Source organism: Tasmannia lanceolata, unplaced genomic scaffold (genome assembly GCF_043159265.1).
Source record: "Tasmannia lanceolata isolate RefF3 unplaced genomic scaffold, GAP_Taslan_0.1 ptg000016l, whole genome shotgun sequence".
In the NCBI taxonomy this organism is placed as follows: domain Eukaryota; kingdom Viridiplantae; phylum Streptophyta; class Magnoliopsida; order Canellales; family Winteraceae; genus Tasmannia; species Tasmannia lanceolata.
This window is the reverse complement of record NW_027518693.1, coordinates 3839797-3859635: the sequence shown is the minus strand read 5'-3', so window position 1 is coordinate 3859635 and position 19839 is coordinate 3839797. Positions and strand designations below refer to the sequence as shown.

Here is a 19839-nt window from a genome sequence, read left to right as displayed (position 1 = left end):
TTCATCACATCAGTATACGAACTTGTGATGATATCATTTCACCTCCCATGTGGGCCCAGGTCTAGGTCTAGTGTGTATTCTTATTTTCATAGGTTTGGGAAAGACCTATGAAAAGCGCTTGAAAGTCCTTGTCAAACAACCGAACAACTCATACCGACATGTGATTAATAAAACCGATTACATGTTGATTCACTGGTTTAAATTTTCTTGATGTGTATTCTTATCAGAGCTCGAATATAATTATCCTAGAAATATCATTAAGAAAAATTATACTAGAAATATCACATGCTTTGATGTTGATTCATTAGTGTTAATTTTCTTGATGTGTATTATTAGCAAAGCTTGAATGTAACTATCCTAGAAATATCACATGCTTTGAAAGCTTGTACTCCAAACTTTTCTAATCTCAAGGGAATTCCTTCACGGAAAGGAGGACCACATATGACATAGCCCTACAAAAGGCAGAGCAAATTAAACTAGAAATAAGTTACGTTATGTTGGGTGAAAATAACATTGCCTTTTTTTTCCAAGTAGGTGACATGATGCTCCTTTGAGCATGTACTTGTCTCATTAAACAAACTTCTATGCTATATGACTATGTTTACAAAGTAAAAGGAGAAGTATATTATGTGAAAACACCTTTGTTCTCTTATTGCACTCTTAGTACAAGTGGGAGGAATGTGAGTGATCCCGAGTTCCTGACCCTTCATCTTGTGGGCACCACTATGGATGACCCACATGAGCCCCATGTTTATATTCGTTGGAACTATCCATATCCAATCAGAGTGCTTTTCTGCATGGCATGTGATGGCGTAGTTGAAAACATGCATATTATGGAAATAATCTTCCCCTGTCACAAGTCACAACATATCTTGTTCATTAATTTCCCTGACCCTCTGCCGTACAATCAACAGAGGAAATGCATATTATGTAAACATCTATAGATTGAAGGGTTGGGATAATCCTTTGGAAATGATTTAGGGCACACGGTATTTAGATGGATGGTTTCGATCATCCTATGGTGTCAGCGGTACAGTGCATTGGGAAAGAAATATTTCCAATCATTTTACACTTACTTTAATAGTTTTACACCTATTCTTCCTTCCTATTTTACCCCGATTCAGTTGTCATTTATTTCTCGTCATTTCGTTTAATAGGGCAACTTTTCGATAGGGTGGCCAACCGGTTCGGTTCTCGGTTACTTTTTTTTCGGTTCTCGGTTCTCGGTTCCATGAACCGTAAGAACCGAACCGAACCGTAGTACACAGTAGGACCGAACCGAACCGGACCGAACATAATCGGTTCGATCTGGTCCGGTTCTTCGGTTCTAATGGCTAATTATTAATTATTAATTATAATTTATAAAAACTTTTAATTAAAGTTATAATATAAGTTACTTTCTTATTATAAGAATAGTGTTAACTATTACTTATTAATATTATAAGTAATTTATATTATTAAGTATATGTATAATAGAAATATAAAAATATTATATATATATATATATATTCAAAGTTCGGTTCTTCGGTTTCATAACCGAACCGAGAACATTAGACACGGAACCGAACCGAATAAGTTCAGTTCTTCATCAGTGGAACCGAACCGGACCAAAAATATTTTTAAACAGTTCGGTTCCGGTTCGGTTCTTCGGGTTTGGTTCGGTTCTGGCCACCCCTGCTTTTCAATGGACACCGCAACCTCTTTAAGTATTACCGAAAACGACAAAGTTGGTTTTCTTGTTACACAGAGCTTGGGGTGTAAATGGATATTCGGAAATTCGATTACCGTCCGCATCCGAATCCAAAGACCACTACCAACACTATCATCCATCCTCATCGCCTCCCTCTCTCTCTCTGCCTTTGTTTTACAATGAAGAAGAGGATCTCATATATTTTAGGCTTTGAGAGTTAATTTTGTGAAGAGAATGTAGAGGTCTAGTTTTAGGGTTTGAAAAATTCATTCGAGTAAGTAGGAGAAAAAAGATAAAGTGCTGCAATAAATGTTCGAATTTACCGGATAAACGGATACGGATAATATCCGAATTCGAACAATATCCGACGGATACGAATTCGGTAATAGATTTTAAATATCCGTCGAATCCGAATTCGGATAGTGTATACTGTAATTGAATTCGGATATAGCCATATCCGCTCCGAATTCGATCCGTTTACACCCCTACACACAGCCGAGGCGTTTCTTGTTACACACAGCCGAGCCGCCTGGTTTCCTATTATGCAGCTGCAAAGCAGGAGAGGGAGGGAGGGAGGGAGGGATTCCAGTGTAGATTTAGAAGGTGGGGGTATGTGTGAGGGGATGGTGAATGACAAACTGAAAAATCGGTAAAATAGAAAGGAAGATTCCTTTCTTTAATGAAATGCCACGTCAGTCATTTTTCAACCAATTAAATCCCGAGCGCTTGAGGCTAGCATTCCTCTATTTAAATTCTCAAAAACACAAAAGATATCTGAAGAAAAAGTGGAGAGAAAAATTATTCAGAAAATTAGACAATTGAGAGACTCCGCACTTCAGAAATTAAAAAACACAATATAACTACATTTTTATTTGCACTTAATTTCTTTTACTTGGGACAGCCCCATCTAGTGTATTTAAAACTACTTTTTTACACTGGATGGCATGGGGCTGTCCCAAGCAAAATAAGGAAAAATATATATATATATAATTTCCCTAACAATAATAAATAAAGAACGAAATCGCATCCCCTCGTTTTGATAATGGCACTACTCTTTTTATTCTATTCTCTCTCCCTCTCTGGTTTTTTTCGGTCAAAGTCAAAATTTCCTACTCCTCTTTACACATATCTAAGCCACCAAGTGGCCCACTTAGTGAGAAGATGAAAGACAACTATGGAGGGAATTATCTCACAGTTCGAAAGAGCATTTGTTAGCGAATACTCTTCTAAAAAAACACAAAAGATACAGAAACGGTTTAACCATTCATACTATTTCAAGTCTTTAATTAATTACATATCAAAATCAAGATGGATTAAAGCTGTGACCCATCTAATGCACGGTTTGGATCATTCTATGGTGCGGGCCATACCGTACTTTTAATAAAGTGAGGAGCGTCCCCATCAAAATACAGTAGTGCGGATAGCATTTCGCTTAGCTTTTCAGTTTTGATCATAGCCCTTGATCTCTTTCTCTTTTAAAATAAAATAAAAAAATAAAAAAATCCAAAAAAACCGTGGGTTGACCCGACCCGACCCATGTTTTTGCGGGTTGGGTGACCCGCGGTTCGGTTTTGACAGGTCACTAATTTGGAACCATATGTTATCCCGACCCATGTTTTTGCGGGTTGGGTGACCCGAACCATATGCAATCGGTTCTCACAATTTGGAACTAGAACCGAACTTGATCGGTTCGGTTCGGTTCGGTTCGGGGTTTACCCAACCTTTATTTTATAATTTTTCCCCCATTTATTGGATGAATGAATGGAATGCATGGTCTGGGTATGCCACCGTGTAAGTTTAATAAACATGTTCAACAAAATTTAATAAACCACCATGTAATCATGTATATAGCATGATTTAATATAACAAAATTTAATATAGCATACAGGTTTTTCTGAAAAAAATTCTCCAATAGTAGAGAACTTAGCTGAACATTACATTAGAGCATCTCTATAACAAAGCCACCTAATAATCAAATTTAAATTCAAATAATCAGGACTTGAGTTCTTCACTGATCCTGAGGCGTCCTTTTTATGACTACGAGTTAGGGCAAGATCCAAACAATAATTCGAACATTACATTAGAGCATCTCTATAACAAAGCCACCAAATCATCAAACTTGCATTCAAATCGTTAGGACTTTAGATCTTCACTGGTCATGATGAGTCCTTTTTATGACTACGACTTGGGGGGGTATAATCCTACTCGGTTCTCGGTTTGGTTCTCAGTTCCAAGATCGCAGACCGAGTACCGAACCGAACCACCAAATCCTAGAACCTAACCAAACCGAACCAAATAGGCCGGTTCAGTTCGATTCTTCGGGTTGAACCGAAACCATGTCCACCCCTACTTTCAGTGGGGGTATTTTCACAACATTTAAAAACTCTACCCAAAATAATGAATACCATTTTGATTTTCTACTTTTTCAGTTCATGCATATTATATAATTTTTGTTTGAAATTTGTATAGCAAAAGATAATTAGTCAGGAACTATTAGGTGTTTGCCTAGCTTAACCCAAAAGGCAACAGTAACATTGCAGTAGGAATATACAACTGCTAGATTTTTTAATGAAGAACCAGTAGCATTCTTCCTTCCCACTAATCATACGAGGGTAGGAACCTCTGGTCATGGCTTCTTGTCTCCTGCTCATTACCCCTAATTTTTATTTTTATTTTTTTAAATAGTCAACAAAAAAAAAAAATGGAGAGAAAGGAAAGTGTAGCAGTAGGGCTGCAACTCAAGCCGGGTTTTACCCAACCCGCATCGACCCGACCCGAAAATAGCCTGGGTTGGGTTCAGGTTTCATGGGTTTTGGGTCGAGCCGGGTTGAGCATTCAAAAGCCCGCATGAATCTCGGCTCAAGCCGGTTTGAAGGGGCCCGACCCGACCCGAGTTACATAAGTTATAGTATGTACATTTTTTTCTATTGTTAGTTAAAAGTTAAAAGTGAAAACCCACGAACCCACTGTTATTGTATGTGAGTGTAATTTCTGCTTCTATGAGTTGAGTTGATTCAAGTGTTTGATTCAGCATTGTTTGATTGTAATTACAACATTGTTTGATCACAGCATTGTTTGATTCAAGTGTAATGTGAGTGTAATTACATCATTGTTTGATTCAAGTGTAATGTGAGTGTAATTTCTGCTTCTATGAGTTGAGTTGCCTTGCCAAACAAGAATTTTCCTTAAAAAATTGCGTCAACGTGAAAAAACTTGACCCGACCCGAACCGACCCGAGATTTATCATGGGTAGGACCAGGTTTGGGAATAGTGGGTTTTCCGGAAAAAAAACCCGACCCAACCCGAGTTGCAGCCCTATGTAGCAGTCATTCAGACAGGATCTTGCTCAAACCATCCACAAAATAATTGTTTCTATTGAAATTGAAAAAACTAAATTATAAGTGACTTTATATGAATATCAACACGAATATTTACAAAGGACCCCACATCTTATAATGACCAAAATATCCTCTAGCTAAATTTTCAAGTACATTTACCTCCCAACTAAAAAATCAAGTACTTCCTGTGATTTACAAGGCCAATATTTCAAAAAAGCTTTTGCATAACATGAAAGCTCCACCATCACCAAAAAACATAATAATGCAGAGGTTTCCTACACAACCCTTTTGACTTAACACTTCGACGCTTGAAGGTCAATCAACCGGAGAATTTGACATGCAAACAAAGGCAATCCAAAGGCAATTCTCAGCTCCATTTTCTCATCTTCATCTGCCTCGTCCCCTAGAAAGCCCTTATCCAACCCTCTGCAAGCCTCCCCTAGTTCCTAGGTGGGCCCCCATTCAGGACCGTAACACAATCGCTAAAATCTCTCCAGCATTTAATCGTTTAAATCTCTCTCTAGGCAACATTTCTCTCTTTAACTTTCTTTTAAATTAGATTTTATGTTGTGTAGACCCGTATAATCCATTACTTTTTAAAAAAGTATTGTACGGGACATACCATTGGATGATCCAAACCGTCCATTTTCCAGGCCAAAACGTAATAGGTTGTCGCCCAAAATAATTTCCATAGGATATAGATCGGAGGGGTAGGATTGTCCTATGAAAATGATTTTGGGGCTATTTACGTTGTGACCCATCAAATTTGGGGCTATAAGATCATCCTATGGAGTTGGTCGTCACTAACCGAATACCCCGCTGATTCTTGTATTAATCACTGATTTAATTTTGTAGTAGTTATTCTTGGAAACCTCTACTAAAAAAATAGTAATTTCATTGAAACCCATCAATGCAAAACGGTTTGGGTTTGGGTGGAGATGGTTGCATATTGGATGATCTTAACCCCTTGTTTTGGGATGATTTAAGACCCCACAAACATTATAATTTGAGGGGCACCCTGTTCTCCCAAGGGCCAGCCCATCATCTATCTATTATAATATAGCAGGATGGGGGTTTCAGTGTTCACGCCCACGGGACACTCCCATCCTTCTATTGAAAAGAAAAAATCTCTGCCAATCCCCAATTTCTCTCTCTCTCTCTCTCTCTCTCTCTCTCTCTCTCTCTCTCTCTCTCTCTCTCTCTCTCTCTCTCTCTACACACAATTTCATTTCGCAAAGTTGCCCCTGAAATTTTCAAGAGTTACCCATTTTAGGGATTGTTTGGGAAAAATATTAGAAACTCCCTGTATCAAAATGTATTCACCAGAATCCCCCTATAGTTTTCTTAATTACCAATCTGTTACGTACCTTACCGATACGCCAAAAGCTCCAGAGCTGATGGAACGCATTAGGCAAGGCCCTTTAAACATGTCCAATACCAGGCTGGGTCCCACCCAGTCTCATTCCTAGGTGGGCCCCCATTCAGGACTGTAACATACCACCACGCTTCCGCATCCACCGTCCTTGGCAGCCCACTCTGTGACGGCTTTAACTCTGGCCTTTTTCCCAGGTAGCCCTTTCCACAGGTCGCCCCTTCTGCGGTGGCCTACTCTGTGGCAACTTCACTCTGGCGGCTGTCACTCTGGCTTTTTTACCAGGTAGTCCTCTCCACAGGTCGCCCCTTCCGTGACTCGAACACGGGACGCAGTGGCTGCTCTGATACCAAATGTTAGGTACCTTACCGATATGCCAAAAGCTCCAAAGCTGATGGAACGCGTTAGGCAAGGCCCTTTAAATATGTCCCATACCAGGCTGGGTCCCACCCAGTCCCATTCCTAGGTGGGCCCCCATTCAGGACCGTAACACGATCGCTAAAATCTCTCCAGCATTTAATCGTTTAAATCTTTCTCTCTAGGGAACATTTCTCTCTTTAACTTTCTTTTAAATGATATTTTATGTTGTGTTGACCTGTATAATCCATTACTTTTTAAAAAAGTATTGTACGGGACATACCATTGGATGATCCAAACCGTTCGTTTTCCAGGCCAAAACGTAAATAGGTTGTCGCCCAAAAATAATTTCCACAGGATATAGATCGGAGGGGTAGGACTGTCCTATGAAAATGATTTTGGGGCTATTTACGTTGTGACCCATCAAATGTGCAGTTTGGATAATCCAATAGTGTGGCCAGTACTTTTTAAAAATATTGGACTATATGAGGCTTACACTATATAAAATCTTACCTTTATTTGAGAAGGAGATTTTCAAATGATTTATTGCCTTTAATGAGGAAGTAAGAGATTTTAGGGGTTTCTTCCTAATCTATGTCTCTATCTACAATCTCTTATTTTTATTCTCTTTCTAATAAATTAATGTTTTTCTGTTAGAATATGTGAGATCCACCGTTGGATTAGGTGTAGATCTCACCGTTAGATCTTCTTGTGGGAGATTAGGCAAGTTCCAAAGAAACGTACTTCTATGTCAAAAAAGCGTATTCGCAAAAATATTTGGAAGAGAAAGGGATATTGGGCCGCGATAAAAGCTTTATCCTTAGTTAAATCTATTTCTACCGGCACAGAGGGGGAGGTCATAAGCGTCTATACCGTAAAATCGATTTTCGACGGAATGAAAAAGACATATCTGGTAGAATCGTAACCATAGAATACGACTCTAATCGAAATGCATACATTTGTCTCATATCAAATTCTCATCGGTTCGAGTCAAGGGGATAGCTCGCTGGCCTCTAATTTCCATATAAAGGACACGACAGGAATAAAGGCCCTCTTTAACTTCCATTCTGATCGATTGGATATCTCATAAGAAATCGAAGGAAAAAATCGAAAGAACCTTAAACTATTTCAGTTGTTAATAGAACGAATCACACTTTTACCACTAAACTATACCCGCTACAATATGATTATTGTATATGAATGGACCGTTTGTCCAACAAAACAAGGGAGTAAAGGTTAATGAGGCAACCTACTAGAGTAGGCAGCTCGATTTAATTAGTAAGTAGATTAGATTAGAATATTCCATCATTATCTCTTTCCATAGTCTGCTTGATCTCTTTCTATGTTTATCATGTATGTGCTCAATAAAAGCACACCTTGAGCTCTATTGTAAATCATCCAAGAATAATAGAAAATCTTCTCTTCAAAATTTAACACAAACACCTCATTCATCTTTCCCATAAATCTTTGTTACCATTAGATAAACAAGACAATGCCCATATCAACTGTTTAAGCAAGCACACAAATTTTACATATAAATCAAGAGTTTAAGCGACAGTAACTATCATATTGGACCTTGTTTGTTTTAGATTATGAGAATTGATTTCGAGTCCAAAACTGATTATTGGACTGAAGACTTGCATTTATTTTGAGTCTAATAATCAGTTTGGAGTCGAAACCAATTCTCAAAATAGGGAGCAGATAGATCAGATTCTCCCCCCCCCCCCCATATCTAACATTCATTCCTATCTATTAACATTCACCCCCGGTTGTAGACTATGGGGGTGGGGGGAGTGTCGCCGGATTTCATGGCCGTGGGATTGCCGGAGTTGGAGGAGAGGGTTTGGATGGGGTACGGTGGCTGGGTTTTTGGGTTTTTTGAAATGGGTTTGGTCTCGAAAATGGGTTTTGGGGGTGGTAGAGAAGGTGGCTGGGTGGAGGAAATGGTGAAGATGGGGTACGGTGGCTGTGGAAGAGGTTCGGCCGGAGTAGTTGTAGAGGTTGTGGGTGAAAGGGGAAGATGGTGGCTCCGGTGAGAAGGTGGATGATGAGGGCAAGGTGGAGGCACGGCCGAAATCCGGCTAGCTTGCCGGAGAAGATGAAATGGGGTTCGTGGATTTCCCTCTTCTCTGCTTCTCTCTCTCTCTCTCTCTCTCTCTCTCTCTCTCTCTCTCTCTCTCTCTCTCTCTCTCTCTCTCTCTCTCTCTCTCTCTCTCTCTCTGTTTTTCTCAAACGAAAAATGAGCTCCTCCTCCTTAAACCCTAGTCGGATCGAGCTATATAAGGGAAAATGAGAAATTTTCTTCCCCCCCTCCCCCCCCATCCTCCATGGACAGCCACTACCTAGTGCATTTATGTTTATTCATTTGGTGAACAGGGGGTGGTCCGAGTAGAAAACAAGGTAAAAATAAAGAGAAAGATTCTCTTCTCCCTACTCAATCCTAGCCTTTTGATTTGATCCAATGGCTCTTAGAGATTTCTTAAACCTTAAGTAATATCAGAATTACAACATCACCCTTCTAAAGATGGCAAATCACCATTTTACCAAACAAAAAAATATCTTGCCTTTTATGAAAAAAGGAGGGTGATATCTACACAACCAGGCTTTGATAATCCATACCTTATCACAACCCAGTTTTGATTATTGCACAAACTTCGCCTGTCTTTCTTTACATTTTTCTCCCGATTGCCATAAAATTTTGCAGGGGTATCCCTGAGAATACTAACAACCTCCTGGGGAATTTGTACCTAGGAATACGCACAATAAGATGCTCAAAGACTCAAGCCTTCTTCTCATTTTGGGCCCAGTCCTTCAGAAATTTTTGAGATTAATTTCGGAATATTTTGGGACTCGGAATTTGAGAATTTTATTGGATTTTGGGGACCTTAGGGTCCAGTCAAACTGGGGTGTCTACACTAGCCAAGTGGGAGAATGTTAGGAAATAATCCTAACGGTGGATATGGCTGTTGCAAGATCGACGGTCAAGATCATTTGGTGTGAAAAGGTATAAACGTTTGAAAAAAAAAGAAACGTTTGGGGAGAGGGATCGGCGCGATGAGGAGTCGCATCTCTTTCCACAAACGCTTATAAAAGGGAACTCTTGGGTCCTATTTGCTCACAACAAATTCGTTTCAATCTTTGAGAATCCACGCTTGAAGAGAAAGAAACCGGTCCCAATCACCGACGGTTGTGTAGCGAAGAGAAACTCAGAGAGAAAGAAAAACACGATTCATGGCTTCCGGTATGATTTCAATTTCTGGGTTCGTTTGACATCGGATTTAGGCACCGTTTGTTGCATTGGACTCGTCTCTCGACGAACTTCACATCCATGCCGAAAAATCACCGGTCGGAGCAACCATTTTTCGGCGATGTCAAAAATTCCCAAAATATGAACACCGGCAACAGATCTTGGCGATTCAACATTGAGAAAATCACAGAACAATGGGGATTGAATTGAAATGAGAAAAAAAATCATACCGGAAGCCATGAATCATGTTTTTCTTTCTCTCTGAGTTTCTCTTCGCTACACAACCGTCGGTGATGGGGACCGGTTTCTTTCTCTTCAAGCGTGAATTCTCAAAGATTGAAACGAATTTGTTGTGAGCAAATAGGACCCAAGAGTTCCCTTTTATAAGCGTTTGTGGGAAGAGATGCGACTCCTCATCGCGCTGATCCCTCTCCCCAAACGTCTTTTTTTTTTTCAAATGTTTATACCTTTTCACACCAAATGATCTTGACCGTCGATCTTGCAACAGCCATATCCACAGTTAGGATTATTTCCTAGCATGTGCTTGTTGCACTACCAATTAAATCTTGGTATAAATGATGCTCAGATGCATGGCATAAACGATCTTGATAATTTATAGAACCCATAGTTTATACTAACACTGGGTTGATGCCTAAATTTTCTGCAACAAAAAGCAGGACAACATGGGATGCATTGGGACTGCGATTACCTTCTACATACTTCACGATCAGCAGCTGTTGTCTCCACAAATCACCTGTTTCCCTGACAAAAAACTAACATCTTTTGACATTTGAGACTAACTTAGGAGCTCTGGTTAATTAATGGTCCTTTTCTCAGCTTTTTCTACATTAAAGTTGTGGAGTCAATCACTTTCATCTTCCACATCTGCTTTTACAGGAAAACCTAAATCATCAGCATGGCATTGTGAGCATAACTTGGGAAGTGTTCATGACAAAGAATATACATAGAATTTCCTAACTCGACTATGCTAAAAATTTATTAGATCAACAAATCCGATCACGTACACGTTACACAAGTGGGCCCAAGAAGAATCACAGCCCCCTGGCCCTTTCAATTAGAATTTTTCCTAGGGAAGGCTATTTTTTTCGCCCCACTGTAAGATAATGCGCCCCTTTTAACAAGAATATTTCAAAGCTTTTTCACGTTAACAGGGGCGCATTATCCTACATCGGGGGGCGAAAACATAATCGTACTTTTCGCCCATTATGTAGGCATTCTCTGTTAAATACTCCCACCCAAACCGTATCCACTTTTTGGGTTAGCTTGTCGTCAAGAGGAGGCAACGAACAGCCCTCTGCAAGGAGAGAGAGAGAGAGAGAGAGAGAGAGAGAGAGAGAGAGAGAGGAGCTAGGGTTCTTAGAAAAAATCAAGATCCATATAGAGAAGCCAGGGTTCTCAGAAGCTAGGGTTTTCAGAAAAAAATAAAGAATTCACAGAGAGAGAAGCTAGGGTTTTGAGAAAAAATCTAGAAATCACAGAGAGAGAGAGAGAGAGAGAGAGAGAGAGAGAGAGAGAGAGAGAGAGAGAGAGAGAGAGATGGTGGGTCATGGAGTTCATGGAATCGGACACCCATTGGAGGTGGTGGAAACAGTATTGGAGGTTGCAGACGTGGCGTGGAAAGCAATAGAGCATCATCGGGAGCATCGATCCGTTGATTCCGTAGGGGATGAAATCTCCTCTCTACAATCGGAGAATCTCCGTCTCATGACCCAAAGATTGCCCTCCCGATGTACGTATAATATTACTTACAAAACCCTTCTTTTTTTTTCTTTTTTCTCAAATTCTTTGAATTCTAAGATCATGCATCTGATTTTTCTTTTCTTTTCTTTTCTTTTCTTTCTATGGAATGTTTTTTTTTTTTAATTGTATATAAATGTGAATTTGGAATCTTCTCAATGGGAAGAGCTATAGTGTATTGTGGATTCGTTGTTCAGATTTATTACAAGATTGGAAACTTGAAATTAGGTTTTTGTGTAGAAGTCATGTTGAACCCTGCTCTCATGCTTCCAATCTCGAGTCTCAGATGCTTGAATAAATATTAGATAAATGAATCCCAATTTATTCGGTTTTTATGAATTCTTCTGACGAAAATCTATTCTTGTTTTTTTTATAATCAAGTAGAGTTGGTTAAATCTCTCATAGATTAAGCTCTAAAGTTGAATTCGTGTCATCTGCATCTAAGATATTGTTTCATAATTTTTTACTAAATGCTTTGAATAAGCTCTAAAGTTGCAAAGCTTGTCACGTTGCATAACTTTTTCTTTGGTCTGGATACAACCCATGAGTTCAACATTGTGGCATTTCATCACAAGCAGTAGGGCAAATTCCAAACCCCTGTCATCTTTTAGATTGGCCTCATGGTGAATGTGTGCTCCCTCTCCAACCAAAGTTGAGATGACTATTTTTGTGATTTCTTTGGGCTTTGTGCATAACAAGGGCAGGATAAGAGCAAGGCTACCTTCCTTTAACTATCTAAAGGTATTCATGGAGACCCCTTCAATTCAAAAGCTTACATTGTGGAACACTAGAAATAAGCTCGACACTGGTCCATGCAGCAAGGATCCTGTTCTTGATTGCGATCATAGTTCATGGAGACCCCTCAAGGACTGAGGAAACATGGCAAGATCTTCTTGAGTAAGGTGGTACTTAAGTGGACACCTCCTCCACCTGGATATTCTAAACTAAACTTTGATGGTTCGAGTATGGGGTTCCTTGGTTTGCCCGAATTATGAGGTCTTCTTTGTGAGTCCGACGGTATGAAAAAATGGCCCTACTCCGGTCTCTTGGGATTGTCGGATGCCACAAATGAGGGAGTTAAGGCCCTATTTAATGGCATTAGCTTACTAGAAGATACAGACCTTGACCATCTTATAGTGGAAGGAGATTCATTAAACGTGATCCCATGGATGAAGACAGGAGCGACGTTCCCACTGAGATGTGCATATGCAATTGAAGACATCCTTGAGCGGGTAGGCTGGGCATTTGATTAATTTTCATTATATTTGGAGGTCTACAAATGGTGAGGTGGTTGGACCCCCACCCAGTTCCTACGCACCCACCCACCCACACACACACACACACACCCACACCCACATACACACACACACAAACCCAAAACAACCCAAAAATAATAATAATTGCTATCTGTACCTTTCTTCCTTTTTGTTTGGCTTGTACTTGACCACCTTTGTTTTCGGGCTTAATCCCTTTTATTAATAAATTGTTGCTATTCAAAAATATTGGAAAGTAGAAGGCTTTTCGAGGAAAGCCCTTTCCATGTAGAAATACCTTTACTTCCAACCATACAGGTCCTAATGGAAGTTCCTTTAGAGCTTTTCAGTCCTATCAACCACCACTCCCCCAATATTCGAGGGACACATGCATTACACTTGGTTGATGATTTGATTCTCATTACAAAATAAATGGCATTAAGAGGAACATGGATTAGATTTTTTGACTCTCATCACAAAATTTTAAGAGGGACAAGGATTACTTGTTACAATCAACCCACAGGCTGCAGTTTTTTTTTTCTTTTCCTTTTTTTACTAGTAAGCTAGGATTGAACCTCCAACCTCAAGGTTGATGAGCAAAGCTTCGATCAATTAATCTAGATAGTCTTTCTTTATCTATCTGTGGTTCAAATTTTACTCTTTTTTCTCGATTGAATTAGAAATTCAGGGCTAAATTACATGCAATAATCTCGCGGCTAAATTACATGCAATAATCTCGCTATTTTTTCAGCTGTATTTGCGTCTTGTAGCTACTGTGGACTCTTTAAGCTTCTTGACCCAACTTGAATCACTCCATCAGGCACCAAACAACAATTCCCCTTTGAATGGACCCTCAGGTTTTCCAATCTCTTTCAAAGAAATTTCAGTTTTTTTTAACGATAATCTTAGTTTATTATAAAGTTTCTTTGCATCTCTTGTTTTCTTTTATTCCTTAATGTTAACATTTCTTTGCATGTCTGGTTCTGGTTGTCTATGCATCCAGTGGAAACTCTGATCAACGTTGATCTTGAAGAACCTAATTGGTGGGTGAGGGTCACGGATGAAATGGTTCCAGGTAATACAGAGGAGTTGAGTGGAATTGATAATGAAAGCTATGTGATAATTAATGAGGAGCAAGTGGTAGATGGAGTTGCCAACTTCATAGCTAAATGCATTGTCTCAAACCCTAAATCCAAGGTATACAAAATTAATAACTTCTTAACTAAGACTTTGATTTGTTTGAAAGTTTCTAACATGTTTTTGATGATGAACTTTCAGAGGCTAACACAGTAACACCAGAGGAGTTGCATAAAAGTAAGTAGTGCACAAATCTCTCTCTCATTCCGATGAGTTGAATTTATGAGATTTTTCACAATTTTGCAGTAGATTGGCTTCCAAAACTTCGTAGTGCCTATGCTCTGATAGAAGCATTTAACTTGAGTGTATAGATATTTGGAATGAACTTGAGTGATACAATTTCATAACTTCATCCCATTTTCGACTCCCAGTCTCCCACCTATTCATATTATATTATCGTGGCTTTGTAATATGCACATGGTCTGGTATTTTATTGATTGGTTTTTTGTTGAATTTATTAAAAATGTGTTGACTGTTGATTTTGCCTATTTCATTTAAAAAGGAAATATTTTTTTCATATTTCTAATACCTGTGCTTCTGTCTTTGTGTAATATCTATGGAAACCGACAGTGACCAGGGGGGGGGGGGGTTGTGTTTCTTGTAGAGGTATGGTGTAACCCTAGTTATAAATTCCGTTCCGTTCCGGCCGGAATTCCGGTTCTGGTCCGGAATCCTGAACGGGACGACCATAAATTTCGTTCTGGCCGGAATTCCGGTACAATGTTTACACTAATGCTTACAAATATCTTTTTTTTTTCAGACCGAAAAGTTTCGAACGAAATCAAGACAAAATGTCCGGAATGACCGAAACATTTCTTTCTGGTGACCAAAACAAATGTTCACCGGAACAATATTTACATCTAGGGGGGAGGTATGGTGTAACCCTAGTTATAAATTCCGTTCCGTTCTGGCCGGAATTCCGGTTCTGGAATTCCATTCCGTTGGAATTCAGGAATTCCGGTACAATGTTTGCACTAATGCTTACAAATATCTTTTTTTTTTCGGACCGAAAAGTTTCGAACGAAATCAAGACAAAATCTCCGGAATGACCGAAACATTTATTTCCAGTGACCAAAACAAATGTTCGCCGGAACGATGTTTACATCTAAGGCTGTAACTGTTACTGCATTGGTGGGACACCTTGTCCCTGTTGATTTATTTCGGTTAGTGCCTTGTTAATAAATTTTCATTATTTCTAAAAAATATTTCTAATACTTGTCTGTTTTCATATATCTGTATTTTGGATTTTAGGTTTCTATGTCATCCATGTGTTGCACGATACTTGCTAGTTTCAGTGTCTTTCATTATTTCTAAAAAATATTTCTAATACCTGTCTGTTTTCATATATCTGTAGTTTGGATTTTAGGTTTCTATGTCATCCATGTGTTGCACGATACTTGCTAGTTTCAGTGTCTGTCATTATTTCTAAAAAATATTTCTAATACCTGTCTGTTTTCATATACCTGTATTTTGGATTTTAGGTTTCTATGTCATCCATGTGTTGCACGCTACTTGCTAGTTTCAGTGTCTTTATTGTGTTCACATCTGTTGAGACACCTTTTTTTTATTTATTGCCTTTTGCATTCAACCCATAAGGTGAGTATCACTTCATACCATCATTTCTAATTGTCAAGTTTTGAGTCTTCGGAACTTTTCTGTTTCTTTGGTCAAAGTCCGATGTTTAGCACAAATTCTGGTGCTTATTGTACTTTGAAATGTTTACTTATTTTCATTTGGTACACAGTTTTGGTTCGTTTGGCTTTATTGATTAAACCCAGTTTCACTGCATTTGAATTGGGTTTGGTTTATACATCGGAAATTGCTTATGACTTGATATTTGGACACTTGCAGCTGTGGTGAGAGCGTTGGGCAGCATGAATGAATGGGAAAAGATGAGAAAAGTGTGGCATGCTGGGAAGCTCATTTATGCACTGTCAACATGGGGCTTTGCTTTTGCAGGGTGAGCCTTGTCTTTTTTTCCCCTTATGTTGAAACAGTTTATGCAGGGGACCAATAACACAAAGAAACAACAGGAAAAGGCATAGAAAGTGAGAAACTCTGGAGAATGAGACATATAAAGGCATTTTGTCAGTCCATGCCAATTGAGCAGAGAAAGCTTCTAAAGGGAAGAAAGAAAAACAAAATTTGAACAGTGCATAATAAGACTAACATAAAAGAATTTAGTTGGGCCGATGGCTAATATTATGATTAGAACTCTCTGCTTTTTATTTAATGGTAAAATTCATTAAAAAAGACCGAGATGGTCAGAGATTACAGAAAAGAAATAAACAATACAACTCAAGAAATAACATCATCAAAGGGGAAGAAAATCAAATTTCTCCAAAGACTCGAAACCGACCCCCTATGCTATTAGAACTCTATGCTATAAAATACCATTTGCATTATAGCCATTTCTTATCCTCGTACACGCCATATGGCGTCCCACATGTGTATGACATTCATAGTCATTAATCTAGTATGGTCACTGGCTTCACGACAAACTGATGGTGCTAAGGGCTATTTTTTTTTTTAGGCTTTTTCCTGTCGAGGGTTTAACCTTTGCCAGTTCTTGGGTATGATAAAGTGGTTAGGACCATTTAGTATGGGCTAGTGAGTCTTTAACAGGTCAGATTAGCATCCCCTTGTAACATGGCCTAATGATGGTTCTGGCATGGCTAAAAATTTGCAGGTGTGGGGTTGCCGTATGGCCTATATCACAGCTCTAGTTAATCAAGGATTCTTATTGCAAGTCTATCCACATTCAGGAGCACTTTAAATTAGGCAACTAATGCAGAGGGACTTTTCATACTTCATAACGATGCTTTAACTTTGAAAGCATGTTAGAAGTTACTTTTTTTTAAAGTCCCTCAGCTTGCATTGGTGTTTTATGAAGAAAAATAGAACAATGGTGATTTCTGAAATGAATCTAATATGATTTTGAGCTGTTACTCTGTTAATGTTTCTTCAACTTTGAAAGCCTGTTATAAGTTACCTTTTTTATGTCCCTCGCATTGGTGTTTCTATGAAGAAAATTAGAATATTAGTTGGCTTCTGCAATGTATAGAATATGATTTTGAGATGTTAGTCTAATAAGAGAAGTTTCAATTGTCTCCGTTATACATTTGCAGGTTTCTTACTACTAAGATTTTCATTATCTCTGTTACAGGTTGTACAGGCATCGCGCCGTCTTGAAAGTTGTGGCGAAGGGAGTTGGAGCATCCAGTAAAGCTGTGATGAAGGCTTTCTGAATATCATCAGGATCATTCTCTGAAGCCTAAAACAAAATCAACCTTGTAAATGCCATGAATGCCTGTAATTTCTTATTTTTTATAGACAACCAAGTCATTGTACGGTGCTTCCATGTTATGCAATTCTAAAAATTCTCCATTGTATTTATTCATCAAATTTCCTTGATACTATAACTAGTTTATGCATCAAATTTGTAGAATGAAATCCCACTAAACCATGCTTGGAATTACTGTGGACTTCTTTTTCTCTTTCTTTTTTTTTCAATTTCCAGGCAATTATCGGAGGGTTAGGATTGTCCAAACTTATGATCTGGATGCCCTCTTGGAACCCATGTGATGTCAATATGATATGGATCTTCATAAAGGACAGACTTGTAGATGACATAATGTGAAATAACTCAGAGGCCTTCGATGTGAATGCTTCATGGCTCATTTTTCCTTAACCAAGCATTAGTCACAAACATCTAGGGCTGGCAATTTCACCTGTGAAAAAGGGGATCCGCCCTGCCCCGTTTTAATATGCAAGCCATTATCAATATCCTCTTATTTTAGTACTGTGTTAGTGTTTTTTTAAGTTAACAGTAAATATTTTTTTATGCTAGTGATATTGGCACTACAATATTTTGATAAGTGCACAAACACGGATTGTCTTTTCTTTTTTGAGGTGAGAATTTTTGTGTGAGGTGGGGATTAGGTATTCCCCGCCATCCCTGAAGCGGGGACGGAGATGGGGAATGCAACATCCGGCCTCGCCCCGTCCCATTGCCAGCCCTACAAACATCTCTGATATTTTAAAAAGGCTACTGATATTGACACAAGCTCAGTTAGTCTTTTTGGTTTTAATTTGGTTCTGAGAGCTATTTGGCAACTGTAATCATGGTTTTAAATTTCGACCGAAATCCGAAATTTCGGATTTCGGTGGAGACCGACACCGAAACCCATAAAAACCGAAATGGTCATTTATTTCGACCATTTCAAACTCAGAAACCGGTACAGAAACCGAAATTTTAAACCTTGACTGTAATTGCCTTTCACAGCTGTTGAAAAAATAAAGGATGAGATGAGTTAGTGTATTTATTAAAACATGATAGGGCCCATATCAGTAGCCTTTTTAAATATAACAATATTTTATGATTTTTTTATAAAAATTACATAATTCCAAGATTTTCAAAATTCGTCGAGTTATCTTCATATTTATTTCTTACTACAAAAATATCATGAAAATACTGCGATAAATTCATGATACTATCTGTTGTCCTAGTTTTGATCTTAAATTTTATATATTTCATTTTCAAGTTTTTTCCCTATATAAACCCTAAATTAGCAAAAAAATAAAATAAAATATCCCAACATGTGTGTCCCTCCCAAGAAATTCCCAGAGGCAAATATTTGTGACTATATTAATTGGCGCAAGTATTTCGTTGCCACATTTGTTAATTCCATTGTAAATTTGAAACAGGTTTATGCTACAACGGCATCAGTCAACCCAATGAAGAAAGTCAATAATCATTATGTTTCTTTTTTGTAGGATCGTTGCACTCTTTTCTTTTACATGTTTTAATTATGTCCTGAATGAATGCAACCATATGCTCTCTTCTCTCTGGTGATTTTGAGCTTATCTGTTAAATTTCTTTCCAGGCTCCATATTTGAATTATTCCATCTCAACTTCCATGTCTTCCATTGATGAATTCACCTGTAATTTTGTTGGAATATGGAACCCTTTTCTTTTTTCCCCTGAATGGTTGGAATATGGAACCCTTAATTGTAAAAAAAGTAGATAGGCGTTGTCCTAACTATTTTGGGTAACATAAACCTGCTTCAGTAGAAAAAAAAGGAAGTATATAGGTGCTGTCCTAATTATTTTGGGTAACATTCATGCATATCTATAGCCTCCAAGCCTCTCAATGGACTGTGAAAAGCAGACATAACTGAAGGACAAAATATATTTATAATTGAACAGCAGATCTGTAGTTTTCCTTACTAATTGTGGGGTGGAAACAGTTGATAGCTAATGGAAGGCTTGTTATGAAGGGTTGGTTTCTTCATCTACACATGGTCCTACCTTTGGTTTCTTCATCCATTGGTTTCTTTTTGAGTCATATAATCAGTTTTGCACTCAAAATGATGCCGGATGGGTACAAAAATGTAATTCTACATGTAGCCTGATGAGGTTCTTGAAAGGTTTTTGAATTCTTGATAGGCCTCTTTAATTCTTGATGGGTGTATTGAGTTTTTGAAAGGTTTTAAGAAAGCTTCAAGAACTTTAAAGATTTGATAAAGAATGAGTCGTGAATGTAAATGAAGGGTAAAGACTAGTTGTATGGGGAAAAGATTGATAATGATTGGTTCTTGAGAAATTTGGGTGGTTTATATGCTAAGAGATGGAAAACGGAGGGTGAAAGGGAATGAGCAAAGGGAATGTAGAAAGGGCAAAGGGG

General features: G+C 38.4%; 1 protein-coding gene and 1 long non-coding RNA gene across 3 annotated transcripts in view; both read left to right on the top strand.

Annotated features, from left to right (window-relative positions):
• The window catches only part of LOC143848121 (elongation factor), an 81913-nt gene extending 64276 nt beyond the window's left edge, over positions 1 to 17637 (top strand). For both annotated transcript variants that reach the window (XM_077356950.1, XM_077356949.1), the window contains 2 exons: positions 16004 to 16112; positions 17319 to 17637. In XM_077356950.1, the coding sequence (XP_077213065.1) occupies positions 16004 to 16112; positions 17319 to 17400 (191 nt within the window). In that variant the 3' untranslated portion in view covers positions 17401 to 17637. The remainder of the gene's footprint in view (positions 1 to 16003; positions 16113 to 17318) is intronic.
• LOC143848122 (uncharacterized) lies at positions 11289 to 14053 on the top strand. Its single transcript, XR_013235322.1, has 3 exons — positions 11289 to 11754; positions 13767 to 13872; positions 14019 to 14053. It is a non-coding gene; the product is annotated as an uncharacterized LOC143848122 (long non-coding RNA).
• Positions 17638 to 19839: the final 2202 nt, after the last annotated feature.